At 45.2% G+C, this 24937-nt stretch overlaps 1 protein-coding gene, 1 non-coding gene and 1 pseudogene across 2 annotated transcripts in view; 2 read left to right on the forward strand and 1 right to left on the reverse strand.

Annotated features, from left to right (window-relative positions):
• UNC5D (unc-5 netrin receptor D) overlaps positions 1-24937 on the forward strand; it is a 258784-nt gene that overhangs the window by 45407 nt on the left and 188440 nt on the right. Inside the window, exon 4 of the mRNA XM_068531991.1 lies at positions 3015-3118. Coding sequence (XP_068388092.1) covers positions 3015-3118 — 104 coding nt within the window. The remainder of the gene's footprint in view (positions 1-3014; positions 3119-24937) is intronic.
• Positions 13046-13118, reverse strand: TRNAE-CUC (transfer RNA glutamic acid (anticodon CUC)). The gene has a single exon. It is a non-coding gene; the product is annotated as a tRNA-Glu (tRNA).
• LOC137756091 (C-Jun-amino-terminal kinase-interacting protein 3 pseudogene) lies at positions 18467-19069 on the forward strand (annotated as a pseudogene).

The raw sequence follows: 24937 nt of genomic DNA on the forward strand, positions 1-24937 counted from the left end.
CAAAGCTTCTTGTTTATAGACTATACCCTTTCCTACATCCCAGTGTCAGTACGGGATTTTCCTTCTTTATATACATATTTGCTTAGCTAGTTCATTGAGCAGGTGGGAATGGGGAGGAAAAACGACTTCGCTCTAGTTTTTCATCAGCCAATGTAATTACTGTAGGGAAGTGAGGAAGTACCCGAAAACTCTACATTTTGTTACCTTTTCCGTTTCTAGTGAGCAAAGAAAGGAAACAGAAGATAAAATAGAAATAGTATAAGGCAAAATAGAGATTCACGCTCTTTTTCTGTGCTTCATTTGGTTGAATGCAGATTATTTGGTGTTGTCAAAACTGCAATCACCATGTAGCAGCACTGGGTAAGACTTCCTTTAGAAAACAAAGCAATCAAAGAAAAGAAAAACATGGCAAACAAACCAAACAAAATTAACCACAAAAACACAACCCTTTCTTTCCATTAACAAACTGATGTGTCATGTAAGAGTCACTCACACTCTACAATAGATTCATTTCAATATAGAGTCATCCCCCTTATCTGTGGTTTCAGTTACCCATGGTCAACCTTACTCTGAAAATATTAAATGTAAAATTCCAGAAATAATTCATAAGTTTTCAGTCACATGCCATTCTGAGAAGCATGATGAAATCTCATGCCATCCAACTACATCCTGCCCAGGAGGTGAATCATCCCTTTGTCCAGAGTAAACCGCCCATTAATCTCTTAGTAACCATCTCGGTTATCACATCAACTGTCCTGGTGTCACAGTTTGAGTAACCCTTCTTTTAAGTAACCCTTCTTTTAATTGATAATGGCCCCAAAGTGCAAGGGTGGTGATGCTGGAAATTCGTATATGTCAAACAGGTGCTGGAAAGTGCTTTCTTTAAGTGAAAAAGTGAAAGTTCTTGACTTAATAAGGAAAGAAAAAATTGTATGTTGAGGTTGCTAAGATCTATAGTAAGCACAAATCTTCTATCCGTGAAATTGTGAGAGGGAAAAAGAAATTCATGCTAGTTTTGCCGTCACACCCCATAATGGCCAGAATACATGATGAGTACTGAGTTAAGGTGGAAAAGCATTAAATTTGTACAATAAGATATTTTGAGAGAGAGATTACATTCACATAACTTTTATTACAGTATATTGTTTTAATTGTTCTATTTTATTATTAGTATTACAGATCTCTTACTGTGCCTTATTTATAAATTGAACTTTATCATAGGTATGTATGCATAGGAATAAACAGTATATATAGGATTTGGTACTATCTGTGGTTTCAGGCATCCACTGGGGTTCTTGGAATGTATCCTCCATGGATAAAGGGGGGGGGTTACTATAGTCCTGATGAGTATATTAGTCATACAGAAAGGGGATTTCTGACTCAAGGATCCCTTGGGGGAGAGCAAAGGAGAATTTGTGGTCACATTTTGCAGGAAATGTGAGATTTTTCATTCTGGGGGTTATTCACATTTTCATCACTTGTAGTTTTGTCATCAGTTATGTGAACTTCCTCACACTTGGAGTCAGAAATTCTGAATCGTAAAGGCTGTCGCAATTTACAGATCTCCAGTGGAAGGAAGCTTGGCTTTACAGTTTGGGGGACAGCAGAGAAATGGGAAAATGGATCCTGCCACCTGCCTACAGTGTGGGTCCTTGTAAGATCCTTTGCTTCAAATACACTCCCGAAGGCTCTCCGAATAGACAGCACTACTGACAGAAGACGTCAGTTGCCTCTGGGAGGGAAAACATTAATAGTAAAATTCCGAAGAAAGTGAATACATGGATTGCTGTTCTTTTTATTCATGGCGTGTTTCTGACTTGCTAAAATCAAGTTTAATGTATTTATACAATTTATAAAGATGTAACTGATTCTGAAGCTCTGCTCTTTACAGAGAACATATATCATGTTATTGTAAGCACTAAAGAAAATTAAATCAATAAATCCACAGCCTGTAATTTGAGATCCTCGATTGAAGAAAAATACATTGTCCGGGAGGGAGGGGGAAACCTTCGAAAGACTTGTAAAACTGTCTTCGCTCCACCAATCCCAGGCCTTCAAGTGCCAGTGGGAATTAAGCTCGTGCTGTAAAATTATCAAAGTGTTGTTATGACACCTCAAAAAGAAGCAAAGGCCAACTCCCACTCTTGTTAATGAAGCATATGCTTAAGTGGAAAGCTGTGCAAATGATGCTCTTTCTCTCTTTCGAACTCTCCCTGTATCCTTTTCCCTGAGAAAGCTTTGCTGGCGAGCAGTCAGACACTGATGTCTAGACACTTGGTGAATTTTTCCCCATCACTGGCACTAATACTCTCCGTGACCACTGGCAAGCCAGTTAACCTCTCCGAGTGTCACCCTTCCACGTGTAAAAGGTTAACAGTGCAGCTTGTTTGCAGAGAGCCTGGAACCTTCCATGAAACGCACTACATGGATACCCAACATTGCCGTTGGACTGGAGAGCGTTGTATCTTTTAATTATATGTTTGGTTGGATAGGTTATAGATTTTGTTGTGGTTGAATGTTGCCTCTTCTCCCTGGTTACAAATAAAAGACTAATAGGTAATCTCACTCTGTTACCATCTTCTAGAGCTCCCTAGAGGGTTAAGGGAATGGCAGAGGTTACAGGTTAATAATGCATTCTTTAGTTAATAAAATAAAAAATCACATGCATCTCAACTGCATAATAGCTGTGGATGGCAATTTATTAGGCCAAGTGCTTTATCAGATACTAAGTAGGTAATGCTGACAAAGACTCATGAAATAATGAGGTTTGTTTTTTTTTTCCTGCTCCCCCAGTAAATCTTTTATCCTTCACCTCAATATAGAACATTAGGGACAGTTTTGTTAAGATTTCTTTCTTTACAAAAATGCTTGTGAATATTTAGGAACTCCTGAAACCAGTGACTTGTGTGTGTATCTAGGTTGTGACGTTCAGCTCACTATTTTGTAATCTTTGGAGCAAATGTGGATCCTACTTGCCCCAGAGCAAAGTGTCATATCTTTCACGTTCTTTGCAGATTTACGGAAAAACTTCGAGCAAGACCCGCAGGGAAGGGAGGTTCCCATCGAAGGCATGATCGTGCTGCACTGCCGCCCGCCTGAGGGAGTTCCTGCTGCCGAGGTAAGATGAGGCCTGTTCCCAAGAGGGAGGGCCCGAGTCCTGTGTGCTACAGGTGATGAAAGCCAGCCTGGGTATGGCCTTGTTGCTGCCTGGCCCCATCTGCTAAAGATGGTGAAGAGACTGATGGAAGTAAGTTGGAAGAGGAAATTGTCTCTCCTCTAATTTCTTGTTGACACAAGCTCTTGCTAGGCAGCCCGGGTAGGATTTGTTCTGTGCCTTTGCTTTTGGGGACCTCAGTGGTACAGGCAACATCTTCTGTGTCCTCCATCTGACCTTGGCTTCTGGATCAATCTAACAGGCAAATTCACGTGAAAAAGTGCAGAGAGAAGGAGGTCAGGCCCTAGTGCCAAGTTTCATGGATGTCTGCAGTTACTCATCCTTTATTTGCTTACGGGACAAACATTCCAGGAGTATTTGTTGTGTTTTAGGTGCTGCGCTGGCATGAGGGATACAAGAGGTGTTGAAGTCACAGGTCTCTGATCAGTTATCCATTGTTCACAGTGAGGCAGCAGGAATCCAGGGTCACTGTGGTTTTTGCTCCTTGCTTGTTTTCTAGAAACTTCTATCATATGGTTAGAATATAATTATCAGTAATAACACATTGTGGTAGTAGAGATGGTGTCCTTTCAGTCACTATTAAAAGACGTTCTGTTGGACTTGTAATATGGTTATTAAGGCAGTGTTGTGCGGGGGTACTCAGAAGTATAAAGAATGCTTGGTAGAATCCTGTGTTTATAAATGTAGGCCTGAGTCAAGCAGTAGATAGGCCAGCTGTGGCTTCTCTCTGGGAAGCTAGGAAACTGGCCTAAGAGCCGTGGTGGTTTAGTCACTGAGAAGTAGAGATATTTAAAAAACAAAAAACAAAAAAAAAGGATCCTTTGCCTCGCCTTTTAGCAAACACTGCTATGGGATTTTGCATTTGGAAGGACAAAAGAGTGGAAAGTATCAAGGGGAATGAAAAAACATACACACTTGTCAATCTAGACGGGAAGCCTGCAGGGTGGACACTATTCAAAGCTCAAATGCTTCCCCGAAATGAAGTAAACGGACTCGAAAATTAAAGTGAACATTCCATGCATGATGTGAAATGATGAGAAAGGAAAATGCTTATTTTTAGATTTGTATTGGGTTGGCCAAAAAGTTCGTTTGGGTGTTTCCGTAACATCTTATGAAAATCCCAAATGAAGTTTTTGGCCAACCCAATATTTAATGTGAAATAAACAGGTATTTGATCTACTTTGGCCCCCGCCTTGTTCTGTAGAGAGTGTGCCCTGGATTCCCGGGCAGGGGGGCAGGCAGCGGGGCGTTAGTGCCCAGGTGAATGTCAGTCTCGTTGAGGATGCCCCACAGGCTCCTGGGAGTCTGACTTGAGTATCAGCAGTTTGCTATAGCCACCACCGGCTCTCGTAACCAGGCTTCCTTCCCGGCCTGGGCTGGGTCACTCTGTCACTTTTGCCAGCATCGGAGAGGAGTGAAGATGGAAGGAAGGTCATGGTTTTATTAGCTGTCCTGTGGGAACCGAACATTTCTCTGGACGTCTAGAAATTAATTTTTACAACTGGAGGAGAACTTAGATATTTCCCTGGCACAGCCTTTGCATTTTAGAGGCAAGAAAACTGATGCTCAGACCAATGACCCAACAAAGGTCTTGCACCTATTTAAGCGATAACTGTTCGGTCTTCCAAAAGGTCCCCAGAGCACTCAGAGTAAAAGTCTATTTTATTTTGGCACCTTATGTGGTCCAGCATAACCTAGCCTGCTTTTGCCTCTGACCTCATTTTCTCCTCCTTAGCTTGTGACCCTGCTATAGCCACACTGGCCTCCTCACTCTTCCTCAGCTGCACCAGCCATGCAACTGCCCCAGGGCCTTTGCACATGCTGGCCCCTCTGCTAGAACACTCTTCCCCGGTTATTACATCGATTCATCCCTTCCTTCAGGGCTTGCTTAGGTATCACCTGCTCAGTGAGGCCTGCTCGGGGCACTCTGAGGAAAATGTCACTTCCCTACCCTATATGTATAGTTTCAAGCCCCTTTCTCTGCTTTATATTAACTCAGCTCTTAGCACAAACATACTATATTTATTTGGCTTATTTTCTGTCTATTAGAACTTACGCTCCACGAGGGGAATTTTGTTCATTTTTTATCGCTGTATCCCCAGAACATAAAACAGTGCTTTTCATATCCAGGTGTTCAATAAATATCTGTTGAATATGAATGAAAAATTGTTTCCTGCCTTTATTCCTGAATATTTGAGCTTGTACCAGGACTAGCCCCAGACAAAACCGTGAAATCCACTAGACTCTTGTTTTTTTTGTTTTTCTCCTATTCTGGGTACTAGAAAATGGGTAAGACCTTCTTCACTCGGTCTTTGAAGACATAAGTAGAAACAAAGAACAAAGGAGAGAAGGGTAAAGAATGTGCAGTCTGGAAAAGTATATAGAATAATAGCCAAAGGGGAAAATACACCTTGGTGTGTAAATGCGTGCATGAGTGTGTACACATGCATGCACACCCACACACACGCATTGAAGCATCTTCCCAGAGACTGCAAGGATTTAGGAATTATAAGGACTCTGAGGCTGTTTGGGGCCATGGTTGGGAGGGAGGAGTCCTGTGGGGAAAGGGGTTAGCCTCTAGGAAGTAAGCAGCCTTCCTAGCTGTTCACCTACTTGGGAAGAGCTGAACTTGGGTTGAAGTTGAAGCAGCTCTTTGGACATCCCTCCAAAGGTTTCTTGCCCCAGCACCCTGTTCTTGAAGGCAAATGAGTCGTGCCTATTGGCTCAATTCATTTTCCATCTTTATTTGCTTCTGATATGCTTTTCAGCTGTAACCACGGGAGCAGAACAGGATGTGAAAAACTTCCGATAGCCACACACACTGATGTCAGTGAAAACATTTGGAAGAGTTGTTGAACAGTGGAGGAGGGAACACAATAAATACAGACATGTCAGTAAGAAAGTATATTTTCTTTTCTGGTACCTACCCTCCTGCCGGATTTCCACACTGTAGGTATTTACTTCCTGTATTAGTTTCCTAGGATTGCTGTGTCAAATTACTACTTATTGGGTAGCTTAAAACAATAAAAGCGGCTTCTCTCACAGTTCTGGAGTCTAGAAGTCTGAAATCAGGGTGCAGGCAGGGTTAGTTTTCCTGGGGGCTCTAGAAAATGAGCTTCTCTCTTAGCTTCTGGTGGTTTCTGGCAATCCTTGGTGTCCTTGGTTAGTAGACACATTACTACAGACAGTTCACATGGTATTCTTGTCTCTGTATCTCCATGTGTCTGAATTTTCCTCCTCTTATAAGGACATGAATTACTGGATTAGGGCCGACCTCAACCCAGTAAGGCCTCGTGTTAATGTTCTGGGTCACAGTACACCCTTTTCCAAATAAGGTCACGTGCACAGTTTACGTGTGGACATGAAATTTGGAAGGGGGCCACTCTTGAACTCAGTCCGCTCCCCATTCCCCTTTTGGCATCATGTCACTCTTATTTTTAGGCATGTAGATGTCATTAGAAATAAATTTCAGAGCCAGGCTGGCTGAAAGTAAATAGAGGGCCATTTCAAGGAGCAGCTGTGGCTGTAAGATGGTTTAAAACAGAAATTCTGAGCTGAGGTGGGAGGTGGAGGAGAAAGCTTTGTTTTCTACATTTTGTTTTATAGATGAAAATAGAGAGTGTTTCAGCTACACTGTGGGTTAATGGCTGTTGTGAGTCCCTAACAAGCTTTTATAGCGTCATCTTAAGGCGGGAAAGCATCTGGGTTCCAAACAACTTGAGTTACTTTGAAATTTCACTTATTTGTGAGTTGGATACTACCCGTATCTGTGCACCAATATTTACAGCTGTTTTAGTTTCAGTAATAGCTTACACACCTGTTATTACCACCAACATCTGTGTTTTTGTTGAAGGGAAGGCAGACCCAGAGAAGAAAGCTGTGAGAGAGACGGACACAGAGAGGGAAGGAAGGTGAAAATGTTCATACCTTCCACAGTCGGGGTCTCGCAGGGTGGAGAATGTCTACCAGTGCCTGTCAGGGGGTCTTCAGGTCTCAAAGAGTATTTTGGTGCTTACTGACCTCATAGTCATGCGAGGAACCTACAGTCATGACTCTTCCGAATGGCGGTAACTGGGAACTGTGCTTGGAAATTGATTAGTTGTGAAATTGTCACTGTGAAATAGCATCCGTCAGAATTATCTTCTCTGAGCAGACGGTGTTCCACTCTCTCCACTGCACCACTGGTTCCCTTCCTGCCCACCTCCTGTGGGACCCAAGGGGTCATCACCAGAAGGAGTTGTGGCTGGCAGGGCTACTGATGTACCAGCTGGTTTTGTCCTGCAGTGGCATAGGAGGTGGAGGTCTCCTTGGCACATTGAAAGGAACCTTGGGGGCAAGTCTTATTTTCCCAAGACATATACGGTTGTCTTCTCTCTGCAAGGTAGAACTTACTTGGCAATTAACTAACTCCATCTATATGACCAGAGAAGGTAGTTTGTATAAGAATAGAAAGAGCCACCATGTATGGAGTTATCTCCGTGTGCCAGGCACTGTGTTTAGTAGTTTCTCTATGTTATTTCATTTAATTTGCAGAAGACTGCTGTGAGATGCTAGAAGGCTCTTGGTACTTCGTCCATCTTACAGAACTTGTCCAAGCTCTCAGATCACCGAGAAGCCAATTGAACCTTAAAGCTCAGATCTTTCTTTTCTTTGATAGTTTGTGTTTCTTTCTAGTGAGATGGTGGGTTTCATTAATTTCCCCCAAAGCCTTTATGAAACTTGGGAGCCCCTAGGCCAGTGATAGCATATCTGCTTGTTCTGCTGCCTGACATTCCACCCACCCTTAGAAATAGAGTTTTTTGTTTAAAATCTCTTCTAGCTAATTTGCTAATCCTAAATCTGCTATAAATGCTGTGTTTCTTTCTTTGAAATAGGTAATCTGGTGATAAAACTAAGAACAGAACAGAGAGAATAGAGGCTTTGGGAGCTGAGGATAAGGAGCCTGGAGCAGGGCAGCCCTGGAGTCTCTGCGCTCCCAAGGACCAGGAAGCCTGGGTTGGATGCTATCTTAGGAAATGCGAAGTACTGAATGTCTACAGTTACAGAGAGGGTGCCTTGGAGGGGAAGAAAAGGGGGCATATGAAGGGGAGAGGATAAGGGTAATCTCTACTCTCATTACAATTTTCCCCACATTTGGCCATGGCCCCGACAGATCTCCTTGTCGTGAGGGGCCCTGGATATATTCTGATGAGCACATACTGACGTGTGTATCACAGGGGTCTCTCTCCTGGGATACAGCCATGGCGTCTGGAAATGGTCGAAAGGGAACTGAGGATTGTTAGTTTGGCATCGTGGGGGGAAAGTATGAACTTCAGAGTCGAACGGACTGGGGTTCGACACTGACTAGCACTTCCTAACTTCTAGGACCTACAGCAGTTCTAGCCACCCTGAACCTCAAGAGTCCTCATCTGAAAATAGGAACAGTACTTTTCCTGTAGGATTGCTCACACCAAAGAAGAAGGAAACCCAAGAATTTGCAAAGCATCTAACACAGTTTCTAATACTAAATAAATAGTAGAGATTATTGTGACTTCTTTTCTTCCTCCTTTTCTAAAGCATCATGAGCCTTTGATTCTCAGAGGAAGATGTAGGGCTCCGTTATGGTTGGGGATCCAGATTAAAGCTGAAAACTCTTGCAATTTCTAATACATTCTGAGCCCCATGAAGAAGGTTGCTGCTAAGACCATCCCTTGTCACCATGGGCTCCCCAGCTTGTGCCCTTTGTTCTTGCCTTTGAAGCTCATCAGAGAATGAAGACACCATAAAGTTTCCTGCTTTCCTCTCTTGTAATCTTGTGCGTGGATGAAATAAAAGGTTATTTATAGAAGCTGGTGACTATCAATGTTTTTCACCTTGCTTATCCCATGAAAGAGTCTTATGAATGGCATTATTGTTACTAAAAACACTTTTCGAAAAATGGTATAGGAACTCGGAGCTTCTCACCAGACTCATATAGACACAGGTTCGATGAAATAATTGGTCGTACACTTTTCCTAAAATACCTGAAATGTGAACAGATGATAATTCAAACTTTTCTAAATGCTATGAGCTCATCCTATCACTAGACGTATTAGAACGTATTTGTTACTCCAGTTGCTTTTAACCTTAACCTTGGGGCAGTTCTAACTAAAGATGGCCGCTTTTTAGTGTTTGACACCGTTGTTTAGCTAAAACCAATTTGCTCTTTTCAAAACAATTCATTATCCCACACTGCACTTTTTTATACTCCCCAGTTAAATGGAAAATCTATCTTTCATAAAAATTAGAAATTATGTCCAATGAAAATCTGACATTTTAATGCTTTTCCACAGATTAAAATTGTAGAGTTCTCAATAAACCCTGATTTACCGATGTTGGTTGTAAAATGGTTATTGCTGTTAATAAAGTCTGTAAATCTTAACAGGTTATATTTGCCTTGGACAATAAAACTTGCCCTAAAGGCTTAGTGTCTAAGGCTAATTCTGCACACATCAAGGTAAACAGCTTCCTCAAAATAATTCAGTGTCTGAGAATTAAAGTCCAAAGCCAAGCAACTGACAGATTCTAGCCTTGAGCCACTGCATGCCAGGCAATCTTCTTGTTTTTATCTCATCAAGGAGTCAAGGTGGTGCTGGAATTAGAAAGGTCAAGAAGGTCAAGGGCCATGTCTTGGCTATTGTGAATAGTGCTGCTGTGAATATATGGGTGCATGTTATTTTTTTGCATTATAGTTTTGTCCAGATATATACCCAGGAGTGAGATTGCTGGATCATATGGCAACTCTATTTTTAGTTTTTTGAGGAACCTCCATACTATTTTCCATAGTGAATGGATAAAGAAATTGTGGTACATATATACAGTGGAATACTACTCAGCCATAAAAAAGAATGAAATAATGCCATTTGCAGCAACAGGAGATTATCATACTAAGTGAAGTAAGTCAGACGGAGAAAGACAAATTCCATATGATATCACTTATATGTGGAATCTAAAATATGACACAAATGAAGTTATCTACGAAACAGAAACAGACTCACAGACATAGAGAACAGACTTGTGGTTGCCAGGGGGGAGGGGGTGAGGGAGGAATGGATTGGGAGTATGGGGTTAGCAAATGCAAACTATTATATATAGAATGGATAAACAACAAGGTCCTACTGTATAGCACAGGGAACTACATTCAATATCCTGTGATAAACCATAATGGAAAAGAATATGAAAAAAGAATGTGTGTATATATATAACTGAATCACTTTGCTGTACAGCAGCAATTAACAACATTGTAAATCAACTATACTTCAATTTTAAAAAGTAATTTAAAAAAAAGGTCCAGAGCCTTAGTCAATGTAGTGTGAGCTTGGAGAATGTTCTCTTCTCTCTGCTGGCCACCAAGTGGGCTTTGGCATTCTTGTGTAAAAAGGGGAGGTCCCAGGAGCGGAATGAAAAAATGTATTTTCTGTTTTATAAAGTGTGTCAGAATCATACAAGTGTTAGAAGCCAAATTACTGCGGATGGGGGAAGTTTAAGGGAAGAAGATCATTTTCCTTCCGGATGCCCATGTGGAAATAAAAGTTTTTTAAAGAAGCTCTGTTCATCTTGGTAGACTTGGTGGACGTTTGTCCTCTTTTCTAATGTTTAGGCAATTTCCTTTTAAGTCTTACCTCCCTAAGGTAAAAGCTGAAAAACTAATTTTCTAGTCTTCTTTGTGGTGAGGCGCACTCATCAGGCGTTCTCACCCAAGATGGGATGGAGAAATGAGCAATGTGAGGTGGTACTTGTACAGAAATCCTTCTCTGGAGAGGAGGATGGTGGTGGCGGAGATGCCCAGCGCTTAGGGGCAGCCAGAAGAACTGGCATCTCTCCCAGGTCTCATGGTTGTGGGCCGTGCCAGCGTCATGGTTTTTGAACCGTGAGGGTGTCGCCTAGTGACCATCCCTTTCCCTACGATGCGGCTGGTCGTTGTTGCTGGCTACTTGGCAGCTCGGTCGGGCTCTTTGGCCCTCCTGGAGGTTCTGGGCACTGCTAATATTCTTTAGTAAAGTCTTTTCCTGACTAAACAAGCCAGAGCAGAGTTAGTTGCTAGCAATCAAGACTCCTGAGCATGGCAGTGCTTGTGCCCTGTCTTACTCTTTCAAGGATGCCTTTGACGAATACCTGAAAGTGGCCATTGGAACCAAGCAAGTTACTGTAAGCTAAAGGCTGTTTGTGGGCTGTGATCTTTTTTTTTTTTTTTATCTATAAAATAAGGAGAGGGGCTAGAATCCCCCTAAGGTCCCTTTCGTATCTCTCATTATTCCTGATGTATAAACAGTAGGATCTGCATAAAATATCTCTGACTTGTTTTAATAATTCTGCGAGACTGGTGCCAGACAGTTTTCAAGTCAGAAGCCCTTTCCCCTTCTTCCCTGCGAGGGTATTCTTAAAAGTTCGTTTGTTTCAAATGTGTTCATCACCATAAAACCCAGGAGAGAATCTTATGACGTTGAACTGTTTCATACAAGAATCATTAGGCTATTATGTTTAACCTCAAGCAAACAGACTATGAAATGAGGATTTTATTTAAAAAATGAGACTCTTAATAATCCACTGGAGAAATGTGGAGATGCCCAAGTTCTGAAGCGGTAGACCTCAGGTATAAATAATTAATCTAATTTGGTGCAGCCAAAGCAGAGTGAGAATGTCTAATAGTCCAGATAAACTTTGCTTTGAGGAGACTGACAGTGAAGACCTTTGCAGAAAGTGACATTTGATTGGAATGTATAATATTGTAACAGAAACCTAATGGACTCTTAGAAAACAGAATGTTGAATTGGTTAAATACTAGTAATTAAGTGCCCGTAAATTACTTCTCTAAAAACATTCCTGCAAAAAGAAATTTGCTATCGTAAGAGAGATGGGAAAATGAGGTTAATATAAGTTATTTAAAAAGTGAATGTCTACAGCCCAAATACCCTCATCATTAATACTGGTCCTTAAGTAAATCTTATTAATGGACTGACTTTTACCACATCCTGATCTGAGAAGCTCTGGTTCCTTACCGAGGAAGAAAAGAAGCCATCTAAAGCTCCTGATTCGTATTTATTTTCTTTTTTCTTCTTGTTCTGTATTCCTGGAGTGGGGGGGGGGGGTGAAACATGGAAGATAGAATTACATTTTTCAAAGCCAAGGGTAGAGACACACAATGAGATGACAAAGGTAGTGTAGTTACTGGTCTTGCCTCCTCTTTACTTTCTTCTTCGACATTCTTCTAGGTCAGCTTCACACGCTCAGCTTTCTTTCTTTCCAAGCACTGCTCTCTGGCTGTATTATTTACAGTCCTGTCTCTGTGTCCCCATAACCATTTCTCTTTGGAAGATCCTTGACAACCTCCATCTGTCTGTCATTTTCACAGTCTGGGAGAATCTGTACTAACCCAGCCAATCTCTGACTTCATCCCTGGCTGTCCCAGGTGACACTCATTTTTCTTTCTTAGAAATACCTAATTTAATTGGTGCGGCCTGCTCAAGTAAGGACAGCAGTTTCTCCCTTTCTCTAAACACTTATTTTTTTATTTTTATTGGAGTATAGTTGATTTACAGTGTTGTGTTAGTTTCAGGTGTACAGCAAAGTGAATCAGTTATACATATACATGTATCCACCCTTTTTTAGATTCTTTTCCCATATAGGTCATTACAGAGTATTGAGTAGCATTCCCTGTGCTATACAGCAGGTCCTTATTAGTTATCTATTTTACATATAAATAGTAGTGTAGGTATGTCAATCCCAGTCTCCCAATTTATCCCTCACCCACCTTATCGCCTGATAACCATAAGTTTGTCTTCTATATCTGTAACTCTATTTCTAATATTATTTTATTTTTTTGGCCATGCCACACAATTCGTGGGATTTTAATTCCCCGACCAGGGATTAAACCTGGGCCCTCGGCAGTGAGAGTGCAGAGTCCTAACCACTGGACCACCAGGGAATTCCCTAAACTCTTTCTTTCTTTCTCTTTTTCTCTTTCTCTCTCTCTCTTTCGCTCTCTCTCTTTCTCTCTCTCTCTCCCTCTACTCCTCCCTCCCTCTCTCTCTCTCTCCCTCCCTCTCCCTCTCCCTCTCTCCTTCTCTCCCTCTCCCCTTCTCTCCCTCTCCCTCCCTCCCTCCCTCCTTTCTTTCCTCCCTCCTTTCTTTCCTTCCTTCCTTCTCTCCTTCATTCTTTCCTGCGTTGGGTCTTTGTTGCTGTGTGCGGGCTTTCTCTAGTTGCAGCGAGCGGGAGCTGCTCTTCGTTGTGGTGCGCGGGCTTCTCATTACAGTGGCTTCTCTTTGCTTCAGAGCATGGGCTCTAGGCGCACGGGCTCAGTAGTTGTGGCATGCGGGCTCAGTAGTTGTGGCTCATGGGCTCTAGAGCTTAGGCTCAGTAGTTGTGGCTCACGGGCTTAGTTGCTCTGCAGCATGTGGGATCTTCCCGGACCAGGGCTCGAACCCATGTCCCCTGCATTGGCAGGCGGATTCTTAACCACTGCGCCACCAGGGAAGCGCCTTCCAAAACACTTTTATAGCGTAATGCTATGAACACATTTTGTTTGTTTTCTTTTTTCTTCCCCCTACCTCTTGTATTTAAATTCTATGACCGTATGTCGTATTTCCTCAAGCTAATTCCCTTCAGGATAGGAAATGCAAATGATACTTTTCAGTATCCTTTTCCACCCCTTCCCTCCCACCTCCCACCTTAGCAGATAACACCTAGGCTTCTGGGAATAGTCTGGAAGCCTCTGTGTCTCAGTGGATGAATATTTACACAACCGCTCTTTGGTATACATAATAATAAACTGTTAAATTCAAATGATCACTTTCAAATTTACAAAGATTTTCATATATATTGACTCATTTGATCCTTAAAGCTACCATCTGTGGGTAGCCAAATATAGCAGTATCTCTGTTTTACAGAATCATTGATTCCATCTATAACTTCATGGAGAAACTACTCTATTGCTAACATTTCATTGCATTTGCACTCCATGCCAGGCACTGTTCACTGAATTCTCCCAGCAACTTTCTGAGGTAGGTGACAATGACATGCCAGTTTTATAAATAAGGAAACTGAGGCACAGAATAATTAAGCAGCTTACTCAAGGGCACAGTTACTGAATGATTAAGCCAATCGTTGAATCCAGACAGCCTGGCTTCCGAGCCTGTTCTCTTAAACTCGACCTGATGAAGCTTCTTTTTGTGTTGGACGTTGTATGCTGAGCACAAGCTGAGTAAGATAAGAAGCCTGTCCTTTACTCGCCCACCATCTCATTTCATGCATATGCAGCTAAGAGTATGGACACAAGATGATGGCATAAGTGAATGCACATATGTATATGCACACACATGCAAGCCTACTGCTTTTCCTCAATTTCTTTTTTTTTAACTTATTTCATTGAAGTATAGTTGATTTATAATGTAGTGTTACTTTCTGTCGTACAGCACAATGATTCCGTTTTACGTATATATATATACACACACACACGTTCTTTTTCATATTCCTTTCCATTATAGTTTATCACAGGTTATTGAACAGTGTTTACTGTGCCATACAGTAGGACCTTGTTGTTTATCCATCCTATATATAATAGTTTGCATCTGCTAACCCCAGACTCCCAATCCATCTGTCCCCTGCCCCTCTCCCCCCTTGGCAGCCGCAAGTCTGTTCTCTATGTCTGTGAGTCTGTTTCTGTTTCGTAGATAAGTTCATCTGTGTCATATTTTAGATTCCACATCTAAGTGATATCATACGGTTTCCTCCCTTTCTTTACTCTTGGCGGTGATTCCAGGGCTGAGCCTTACTGTTCCCCAGTTGCAATGAAACCCCATCATTCGATGGCCTTGGAATCTGCCTTGTTTTCAAGTCCCAGAGATGCACTGGCAGAGTTGCTTAGTGCCGGTGACCACTTTGAACAAACTTTGATGGGATGCAGAAGCAGTTGACAAAATATCTCTTTATCCTCCTCCCTCTCTTCCCCTCCTCTTTTTTTTTTCCTCTGGCAGAAGATTACATGCTTTATCCTTTCAAAATATAAAATTTTTGTATTGTGCTTAAGGTTTCTCAAATTGGGAGCACAAACAAACAGATCAAGAGGGAAGGCAGTGTGGAGGAAAATATGAGAAGGTCAGCAGTCAATCAATCAGTAGTAAACATTGAAAGAAAAACACATAAGAAAAGGAAATGCGTAATTTCTGAGTTAACATAACGAAGGTATAGAGCGATTTCTCTGTCCTGTGCCACCTTACACAGTTTAGCAGCCATAAACAGTCTTTATATCTTGAATTATGCAGACGTAAAAGCAGTCTGGGAGGCTTCCAGTAAAGAGCTGAGGTCCTGTAATTCAGCAGGAATGCTCCATGGGCATGAATCAAGAACTCCGTCCTGATCCTGCTGAGGGAGCATGGATTTTAATGCTTCTCTGAAGCATACTACACACCATCCTGATGCACTTAGCAAATGTAGACTGCCTTTGTTTTTTAGGCAGAACTTATTCAAATAGAAACCACCAACCAGTGCCATCACAGCTTCTCCTGGTAATCCTTTGCTGTGATTCCCAAATTCTGATGGCTATCTGTCTGGTCTCTTGGGGAAGAAATGCCGCCTTCTCTAATGCCTTTTGTCTTTAGTTAACTTTGGGCAACTGAAAGGTACACCAGCACCCTGCGTGATTTTTCACGTAACTGCTAGTCAAATAGTGTGCCCGTTTCTCCTTCATGGGGTAGTTAGAGACCCACAGAATAAGCACCTGCCTCCAGGGACTGTGGAGATACGCCCAGCTCATCTTATGACAAGTTAGCTTCAGATCCAGAATTTGTGTCTGTTTCAAGAACCCTAGATGGCCTCTTTCATCGCCCTGTACAGCTCTCACGCTTCTTCACTCTGTAAAATCTTAAGAAGCTGCGATCTTCCCACGGAGCCACCTTAGATTCAGCGCAGTAAGTACCTTGAGTGCAAGACCAACTTCATGAAACTCCCAGAGCTTCAGCTGGTGCGAGTCACAGTGGCTTCCGCACCATAAATGACAGGCCTGCCACTCTAGCTTAGCATAGCTCACATCTGCATATAACTCCAATTCACTTGGCTCTGTCAGTTAAGCTTCCAAGAAAAAACATCCAGCATTCAGAGCCGAACAGCTGATCATCCCCTGCTGTGGTGAATTTTGATTTAAATATAACTGAGTCTGTCTTGGCTAGGGCTTAACTGAATTGGAACTGTTCTTTTAATTGTTGATTCAGTCTTGCCTTACAGACCTGGCTGTCGATCATCCCAACAGATTCTCTCTCTAGGTGTGTTCATTCATCATGTGTGAAAGTTGTCATCCTCCGTACACCACCAGCACTGGCCCTTGCTAGTTACAAGTGATGGTTTAAGCATCGATTTCTGTGTGCAGGAAGTGTCAGATGGATGATTCATGTGCCAGCTCTGTAGTATCATTTGGAGATCACCTTTGGGAGGCAGCTGTGCCACAGCAGGGGAAACAGAAGAGCAGATCTGCCTAATACCACCCCAACTGGACGGGAGCAGTCACTGGTCCATAAGTTCTGTATGAGGCTAGGTGGTCAGTTGGACCTTTCCTTGTCATCTGTGTACTGCTTGAAATACCTTAGCTACCATATCCGTGTATGTTTGGAAGGAGTAGAGTATGACGTGGTAATGAACATCATGCATTTGCCCGGAAAAATGTGCCTCCTTGATAGGCAGGGAACTCACATTCTCATTTTTAATTAACTCATTCAAATAATCATTGATAGGAATTGGCGCTGTAGAGGGGTGATGGTAATGACAGATAGAGAAAAAAGATAATAAAGCTAATGGGGAGAAAAGACCTCAAAGCAGATGGGAGCTGACAAACGCTGGACTGTGTGTATAGGTCGTTTCACTCAGAGCCACGATGCTCGAATCCTCACGAATGGGCGTGGTTGTTAGCTGCCATATACTGAGGACCGTGTGCCAGGCCCTCTGCTAGGCACTTGCCATATGTCTTCCTATTTCATTCTCACAGCTGAGTTAGGTACCGTTATCATTCTCATTTTACAGATGTGGAGATTGAGGCTTAAATTTAGTAACTTCCCCAAAGTTCCTCTGAGAGTGAGGGGCCTTAGTTCTCTTTGATTTCAAAGCCCACATCTTTAGACAGCCCTACAGTGTCTTGCTGTTTAACCGTGTGCCCTGTGCTTGGTAAGCGAGGAAGCAGTGATTCCAGCAGAGGTGTATCCGATTCCCATGTTGGATCCTTTCTGTTACATCACACGACCCTCCCATTGGTGCTGGGTCAGCTTTGTTGTAACTGACCCCAGAGCGTGATTTAAAGACAGCTCATGGACAAGTCTCTGGCTTGGTCTAATAGAGCTTTAATCTGTCACTACTTCAATAGATGGCTTCTTTGCCTCAAGGCGTATCCAGGAGTGAGGCACAGTCTCTATTCCTGACAAACCCAAGCATCCAATAAATGAAATGAATATGTAAATAACTATCTAAAACAGAGTGTGCTACCTCTAATAATAGAACATTAATAAAATAGGAGGGACATGATTATTTCTCTTGGCCAGAGTGGTCAACCAAGACCTTGCCGAATGTAATTCCCATAGAGGTTTTGAAGGATGAATAAGAGGTCACCATGGTAGAAAGTTACACAGAAAGCTCAAGGTGCAGGATCAGCTTGATTAAAAGCAGGCAGGTGTCAAACAGCATGGTTGGCCAGGAAGTACAGTTAGTTTCGTTTTGAGAGAGCCTAAAGGACATGGGGGAGAATCACTGAAGTGAAGACTGATGGAAAGCCTTGTTGGCCATCTAAAAAACTTTGATTTTTTTTTTCTTTTTTAAATTTTTAAAAAATTCTATTGAAGTATAGTTGATTTACAATATTGTATTAGTTTCCAAAATGCAAAATGATTTAGTTACACGTATATATGTGTATATATCTATATTCATTTTTTTCACTTCTTTTCCATTATAGTTTATTGCAAGGTATTATTATTCATAATAGTTCCCTGTGCTATACAGTAAATCCTTGTTGTTTAGAAAAACTTTGCTTTTTTGCTCACAGGTGATAGGGAGCCAGTGAAGGATTCGAATCAGAGAAGTGAGATGCCAGATTTATGTGTCTGTCTGTATTTTTCAATGTCCGTATATATTTTAGTTCAAGGACCCAATAGTTAGGTGGCAACAAGGAAGCGTGTAGGAAGTTGTAAACGTGTGTATCTCTGTGTCATCATGGGAAGTGACTTTCTGAAAATTCTTTATTTGTAAATAAGTCACTTCAAACTTGCAGAAAAGTCTCAAGAATGAGACCAAGATCAGTACCAGCTGGCGGCGGCGGTGGTCGCGATGCTGGAGATCCAGGTGGACGAGGGCGGCGGCGTGGTCGTGTACCAGGACGACTGCTGCTCTGGCTCGGTGATGTCGGAGCAGGTGTCGGGCCTGGCGGGCTCCATCTACCGCGAGTCCGAGCGCCTCATCCACTGCTGCGACGAGGAGGTGGTCAAGGAGCTGATGCCACTCGTGGTCAATGTGCTCGAGAACCAGGCGCACGAGGCGGAGCTGGAGCCGCTGCGCGAGGACGACGAGCAGCTGCTCACCCAGCAGGAGCCGGAGAAGGCGCTGCGCAAGCCGGCCGAGGAGAAATTTATCGAGTTTGAAGATGCCTTGGAACAAGAGAAGGGAGACCTACAAATCCAGGTGGAACACTGCGAGTTTCAGACCCGCCAGCTGGAATTGAAGGCCAGAAACTGCAGATCAGGTTTCCCGGCTGGAGGAGCGGGAGTCGGGGATGAAGGCGGAGTACACGCCCTGCACCAGCGGCGCACGGAGATGACCCAGACCTACGTGGAGCACATCGAGAGGTCCAAGATGCGGCAGGTCGGGGGGAGCGGCCAGACCGAGAGCACCCTGCCGGGGAGGAGGTAGGGCGGGAAGCCGGGCGCCAGAGCCTGGAGCCCTTCCCCCAGAGGAGCCATGGCCCCCCGACTCAGGGAGAGAGAGGGGTGTCCGGTCGGAGTGTGTGGCTTGCGCCGGGGTGTGTGGTGAGGACGGCGCCGAGCAGGTGGGGGGCTGGGATGGGCCTGCTGCGGGCCTGCAGGCCGTCACGGAGACCCAGGGAAAACCGCATCGTCCATCCTAATACTTGGCAAGTTCCGTGTTTCTGAATTCGTCTACTCTGTAAATTTATTTGTAGCCTCAAAATGACCACTCACGGTACTTTTGCAGTCATCTGCAGATGTGCGCAGAGCAGTGAAGAATTTGAGTCACCCGGTGCACGGGGTGCCAGCCGAGGCGGTGCCAGGCGACGCTCCCCTGCCTGCAGAGATGCCCCGGGGATGGGGCCGGCGGGTGGCGCGGTGTCTGCGAGACACTGGGGTCCGGGGGCCGGTCAGTGGGGGCTGGACGGAGCCCAGCTCTGGCCCCTGTCCTCTAAGACATGTTAAATACTTGCGGCACCTCGTTTTCTGTTTTGTAAAATAAAGGAAACAGAATGTACCAGGATGAGTGAGGAATGAAGATTCTAATCTGCATGAGTACGTACCTGTGTACATGTTTCTTCTACGACGAGCAAACGCCGTGTTTGCGGTGACTTTGTAGAATACAACCAGCTGGACTCGCGAGGATCGACTCTAGGTGGTGGGGAGGCCCGCACACCTCGGTGACCAGCAGATGCACCCCGCCATGCTGGTTTTATTCGGGGAGCAGAGAGAAGCCTGCAGAGGCCAAGTTCCTGCTCTATCTTCAGTCAGGATAAAACCGCACCTCTGTACCCCGGGAGCAGACTGGCGGAGATATTCTCCAGGGCGTTGCCGTGGGAGGCCATGCCTGCATCAGGCTGGAGGAGGGAGGAGGCACCGGAGGCCGGAACCCCAGGTCCAACGGATGGAGCTCGCCGTTCGTACCTCTGCAGCTGCGGCCCCTTGTTCCTGCAGCGAACACCCGAAACCCCGGGTCTGGTCACGAAAAGGCTCTGTTTTCTCTGCACATGTCTCCTTGGTGGGTGATGTCTGTAAACAAGGAGATTCAGGCCCTTCCATGCTGGGCATCCTCTGCTACTCACTGGGCCATGGTGGGCGGAGCTGTGGAGTCTTCCGATTTGAAAACGGAAAGTGTAGTATGTCAGCGGAGGCCTAGCAGGGCCTAGGAAGGGCGGTCAGCCAGGGGACCACTGGCATGTTTTTAGACAGTCTTGCTGCTTCCAGTGGGGAGTAGGGGATACAGCCGTTGTGGATGCTTTCTTTCTGTAAATGCGTGCGCCCCAGGAAAGGGTATCAGGGGGTCCTTAGCTGACCCCCGCCGCCCCCCCACCCCCCCACCCCCCCCACCCCCCCCACCCCCCCACCCCCGGCTCTGTGAGAATTAAGTGCGGGAATGTGGATCAAAGAGGGTGTTAAACTACAAAACCCTTTGCAGATATTGTTTCTGGGTCAGTTTTATCTGAAGGTAGGAAATACCCATCTTCAAGCCACCGTTTCCCGACACACTATGAAAGCCTCACTTCTGGCCCTCAGAAGTCACCGAGGGAATTTCCAAGGAAGTGCACCGAATGCCAACATGGAATCGGGAGCTCCTCGTGTTGTTTTGGGGCTGCAGAGGCTGGCTGTTTGGGCATTACCTAGATTTTGGGCTCCGGCCCAGGTTCCCGCCCAGCCTTGTGTCCCCACGTGATCCTCCTCAGGGCGTCCCCGAGGCCTAGGTGCACGTGGCTGTGTGTCCATCCTCTCCAGGCCCTGGGCGCTCTCTGCTGAGACACCTTCTGACCCCAGAGGGGTAGAGATGCCTGCCCGCAGGAAGGAGGAGCCTGGGGCTGTCAGCTGCGAGCTCCTGCGCCTTGGCAGTGAAGAGGCGCCTTCCTGTGTGCGTGTGTTGCAGGGAATGTGGCCGGCGCAGCGCGTGCTTGGGAAGCAGAGAGGCAGGGCCGCGTCTGGGCTGCCTCCATCGCTCTGCCAGCTGGCTGGCGACATTGAACCTCACACTGGCGCCCAGAATCGCTTGCCCTGCGGTTGCTGCCACAGTGTATGAGACTCTGGGCTTCTGCTGGCCCTGCAGCCGCCCCTGCCCTGCCAGCACTCCGGATCCTTTGGGCATAGACGTGTGTCTGCCCATCTCCTTAGCTCAGACTCTCCAGCTCCCCGAGGAGGCTCGTCCTTAGTGCCGGGGAGCTGCTGAGCCCAGACAGGCAGAGTTTTCCTTCAGTCCTGGCTTGGTTTCGTGAATCTTTGTGTCTTTAGAATAAAACTGGTGGTGAGGGCTTCCCTGGTGACGCAGTGGTTAAGAATCCGCCTGCCAACGCAGGGGACACGGGTTTGAGCCCTGGTCCGGGAAGATCCCACATGCCGCAGAGCAACTAAGCCCGTGCGCCACAGCTACTGAGCCTGCGCTCTAGAGCCCACGAGCCACAACTACTGAAGCCCGCACGCCTAGAGCCTGTGCTCCGCAACAAGAGAAGCCACTGCAATGAGAGGCCCGCGCACCGCAATGAAGAGTAGCCCCCGCTCGTCGCAACTAGAGAAAAGCCCGCGTTCAGCAACGAAGACCCAACGCAGCCAAAAATGAATAAATTAAAACAAAACAAACAAACAAACAAAAAGAATGAGACCAAGAGGTCCATAGAGGAGCCTCCTTTCAACAATGCCCTGCCAAGTGCTGGGACCACCGTCCCTGCCTCCATTGTCTGAGCAAGAGTAGGCCTGTCTCTCCAAGCTTTCTTGTCATTTCTGCTGTGGGGATCGCTTGGACCTGACGGGAAGAAGTGTACCTGATGTGGGCGTCTGTGTTCACCAGCCTTGATGCCGTGCCTCAGAGCAGGATGGCCTTGACTCACTCCGTTCACTCTGCCCAGCTCACCTCATGGGCGCCCTTCTCTGATCAGAACGAAAGTAGGAGCTGAAGAGAGGGGTCAAGCATCCTAATGTCGTTCGATGCCCCGCACCAGCCCTTCACCTCTGTGTTCAGTGTGGACTTCCCAAACAATCTGACAGGACCTTTGAAGGTTTCTGTTGCCTCCTTTGTATCTGCTCCTCACTTTCCTGGAAACGTGCGGAGATCCCGCTATTTCCCAGTGACTCTGAGTCCATTAGAAGCACGCATGAAGCACTGGCTTTTCAGGCTCCCCCAGTTGTGAGGGTATTTCACGAAAGCCTGGGTTTTGGACAAAGGACAGTGGAGTGTTGTCATTCTTGTTTCCACGAGGCAGGAGCTTTTCATCCAGGTAATGTAGATATCCTCTCAAAGGCTCTTCGGTACCACAGCCAGGGGAAGAGCTTTTGTTTTCTCTCTCTCACCTCTGCGACCGACTCAGCGTGTGAAGTGAGTCTCTCCTCTCATCCTCCCCCGCAACTGTCCCATTGTCTCAGTTACCTTTTGCATCTGCTTTTACCTCGTAGGCACTTGTTCAGTGGGGCTTAGTCAATCAAGCTTCCCTCACGCTATTCTGGCTTCCCTGATCTCCTGCGTTCAAAGTGCTGGGGCCATTATTCCTTTCATTTGCCTGCTTTCAAGTCTGAAGTTTTGCTCACGTTCACTTCTGTACCTGGGCCTGATCATGCCCTCATTATGGGGTTTTCATCCCTGAGTTTCCTGGTTTCTGTTGCCTCCCTGGCTCCCAGTAGCAACTCTGGATCTCTAAAGAAACTGAGGACAGCTTCTATCAAAGCTAATCCCCTTCCCTTTTGTGGTACTGGGCAGTCAATACTTGACTCGGATTCAGACTCCAAGGAACATAACACAGAGCTGGGGTTCTCAACTTCAACACAGTTGACCTCTGGGGCTGGATCCGCCTTTGTTTTGGGGGCTGTCCTGCCCAGTGTAGGAAGTTTATAGCATCCTCGGTCTCTACCTATCAGATGATATTAGCATCTCACACCTCATTTTGTGACAACCAAAAATGTCTCCAGACATTGCTAAATGTCACCCCTGGTTGAGAATCCCTGATCAGTGTCTTTGTTGTATTTTAGAATCTCACAAAGATGCTTTACATGGTGTCTAATACAGTGGCTACTACAAAGCAGGTGCTCAGAATTTTTTGCTGACTTGAGCCCAACATCAACAGATAGTTGTTAACGTATGCCCGCTGGCCTGGGATCACGCTGTAGGCAGTGGAAATCATGCCGTATCCATCTCCTCATAGCCAACCCTGAGCAGAGTACCTGGCATGGAATAGGCACTCAGAAGACACATGTGGAGGCAATGCTTAAATGAAAAGAGGAAGCAAAAAGCTCCAACAAAAATGATTGTTAGGGACTTCCCTGGTGGCGCACGGTTAAGAATCCACCCGCCAATGCAGGGGACATGGGTTCGAGCTCTGGTCTGGGAAGATCCCACGTGCCGCAGAGCAACTAAGCCCGCGAGCCACAACTACTGAGCCCATGCGCCACAACTACTGAAGCCCACGCACCGCAACAAAGAGAAGCCACTGCCATGAGAAGCCCGCGTACCGCAACCAAGAGTAGCCCCTGCTCGTTGCAACTAGAGAAAGCCTGCGCACAGCAACAAAGACCCAACGCAGCCAAAAATAAATAAAATTTTAAAAAATGATAGACTGATTCATCAAGGAGTTACATGTGTTGGGTGGACATGACCTGGGCTCTGGAGGATGTGATGAATCCATGTAAGAAGAGCTGGATAAAGAGAAAACCAGTATGAGCAACAGGGTGAGTCAGGCAGACAGAAGTTCTGTTCCCAAAAGAGGTGGTCCTAGTCTACACTCCGCCTCTACTTCTCCACACTGCACAGCTGTAGACCACATTCGTGGCCTTGAACCAGTGGGTCAAAAATGCATGCCATGGGGCTTCCCTGGTGGCGCAGTGGTTGAGAATCTGCCTGCCAATGCAGGGGACACGGGTTCGAGCCCTGGTCTGGGAAGATCCCACATGCCGCGGAGCAACTGGGCCCGTGAGCCACAAAAAAAAAAAAAAAAAAAAAAAAAAAATGCATGCCGTGGATGAATCACATGAGACCACCACCCTGCTGAGGAAGTCGCCTCCAAGTAGGAAGCCTGCTGAACTGTATCAGAACCCTGACAGAGACACAGTGGGGGCGTTGGGGGGGACAACCTATTCTTGGAGCTTGTACCTCATTCTCCACCAGGGCAAACCCAAGATGGGCATGCTTATTCCACAGCTTCACTCGAGGGGACTGTCAAGGGACTGTCACATGTTGAAGGTGGTAGACCTGGGTTCTAGACCCCTTTCTCCACCTCATAATTAGAAAAGCTAAATCCCTTGTTTTGTTTTGTTTTAATGACACCGTTACCTTTTCTACTTGAAAAGACAGGGGGCTGGAAAAAAAGCAGTCTTTGGGGGGGGCCCCCTTAAAATCCAAGGGAGGCATTATTTACTAAATCACATTGTTTAAGAACATGGACCTTGGAATCATGAGTCAGGTAGAGTCCAATCCAAGCCCCTCCTTTTATTAGCTGTCTGATCTTGGGCTAATTCTGTAACATTTCTGAACTTCAGGGTTGTCATGGGCAAAATGGGATACTAATGTCTCAGGGATGCCGTGAAAATTGATTCAAATGAGATCATGTGGTTATAACATTTACCTGAGTTCCTACCACGTAGCACAGTAAATGGTCATTGTTAATAGTAGTTGTGTTAGATAGATAATAAAATCCATGAACACTTTATTGCTTTATTTTTTACCGTTTCTCCATAGTGTACGATTGGGGAACCAGATCTGCCTCCGTGACGTTCTCCACATTGTTAATATGTTGTTGATGTGAGGTCATGTTGAGGTTTACATCCACTCTTATCTCTTCCTAAACCATGTCGTCCCACTTCCTCCCCACCC

Source organism: Eschrichtius robustus, chromosome 21 (assembly GCF_028021215.1).
Source record: "Eschrichtius robustus isolate mEscRob2 chromosome 21, mEscRob2.pri, whole genome shotgun sequence".
Classification (NCBI taxonomy): domain Eukaryota; kingdom Metazoa; phylum Chordata; class Mammalia; order Artiodactyla; family Eschrichtiidae; genus Eschrichtius; species Eschrichtius robustus.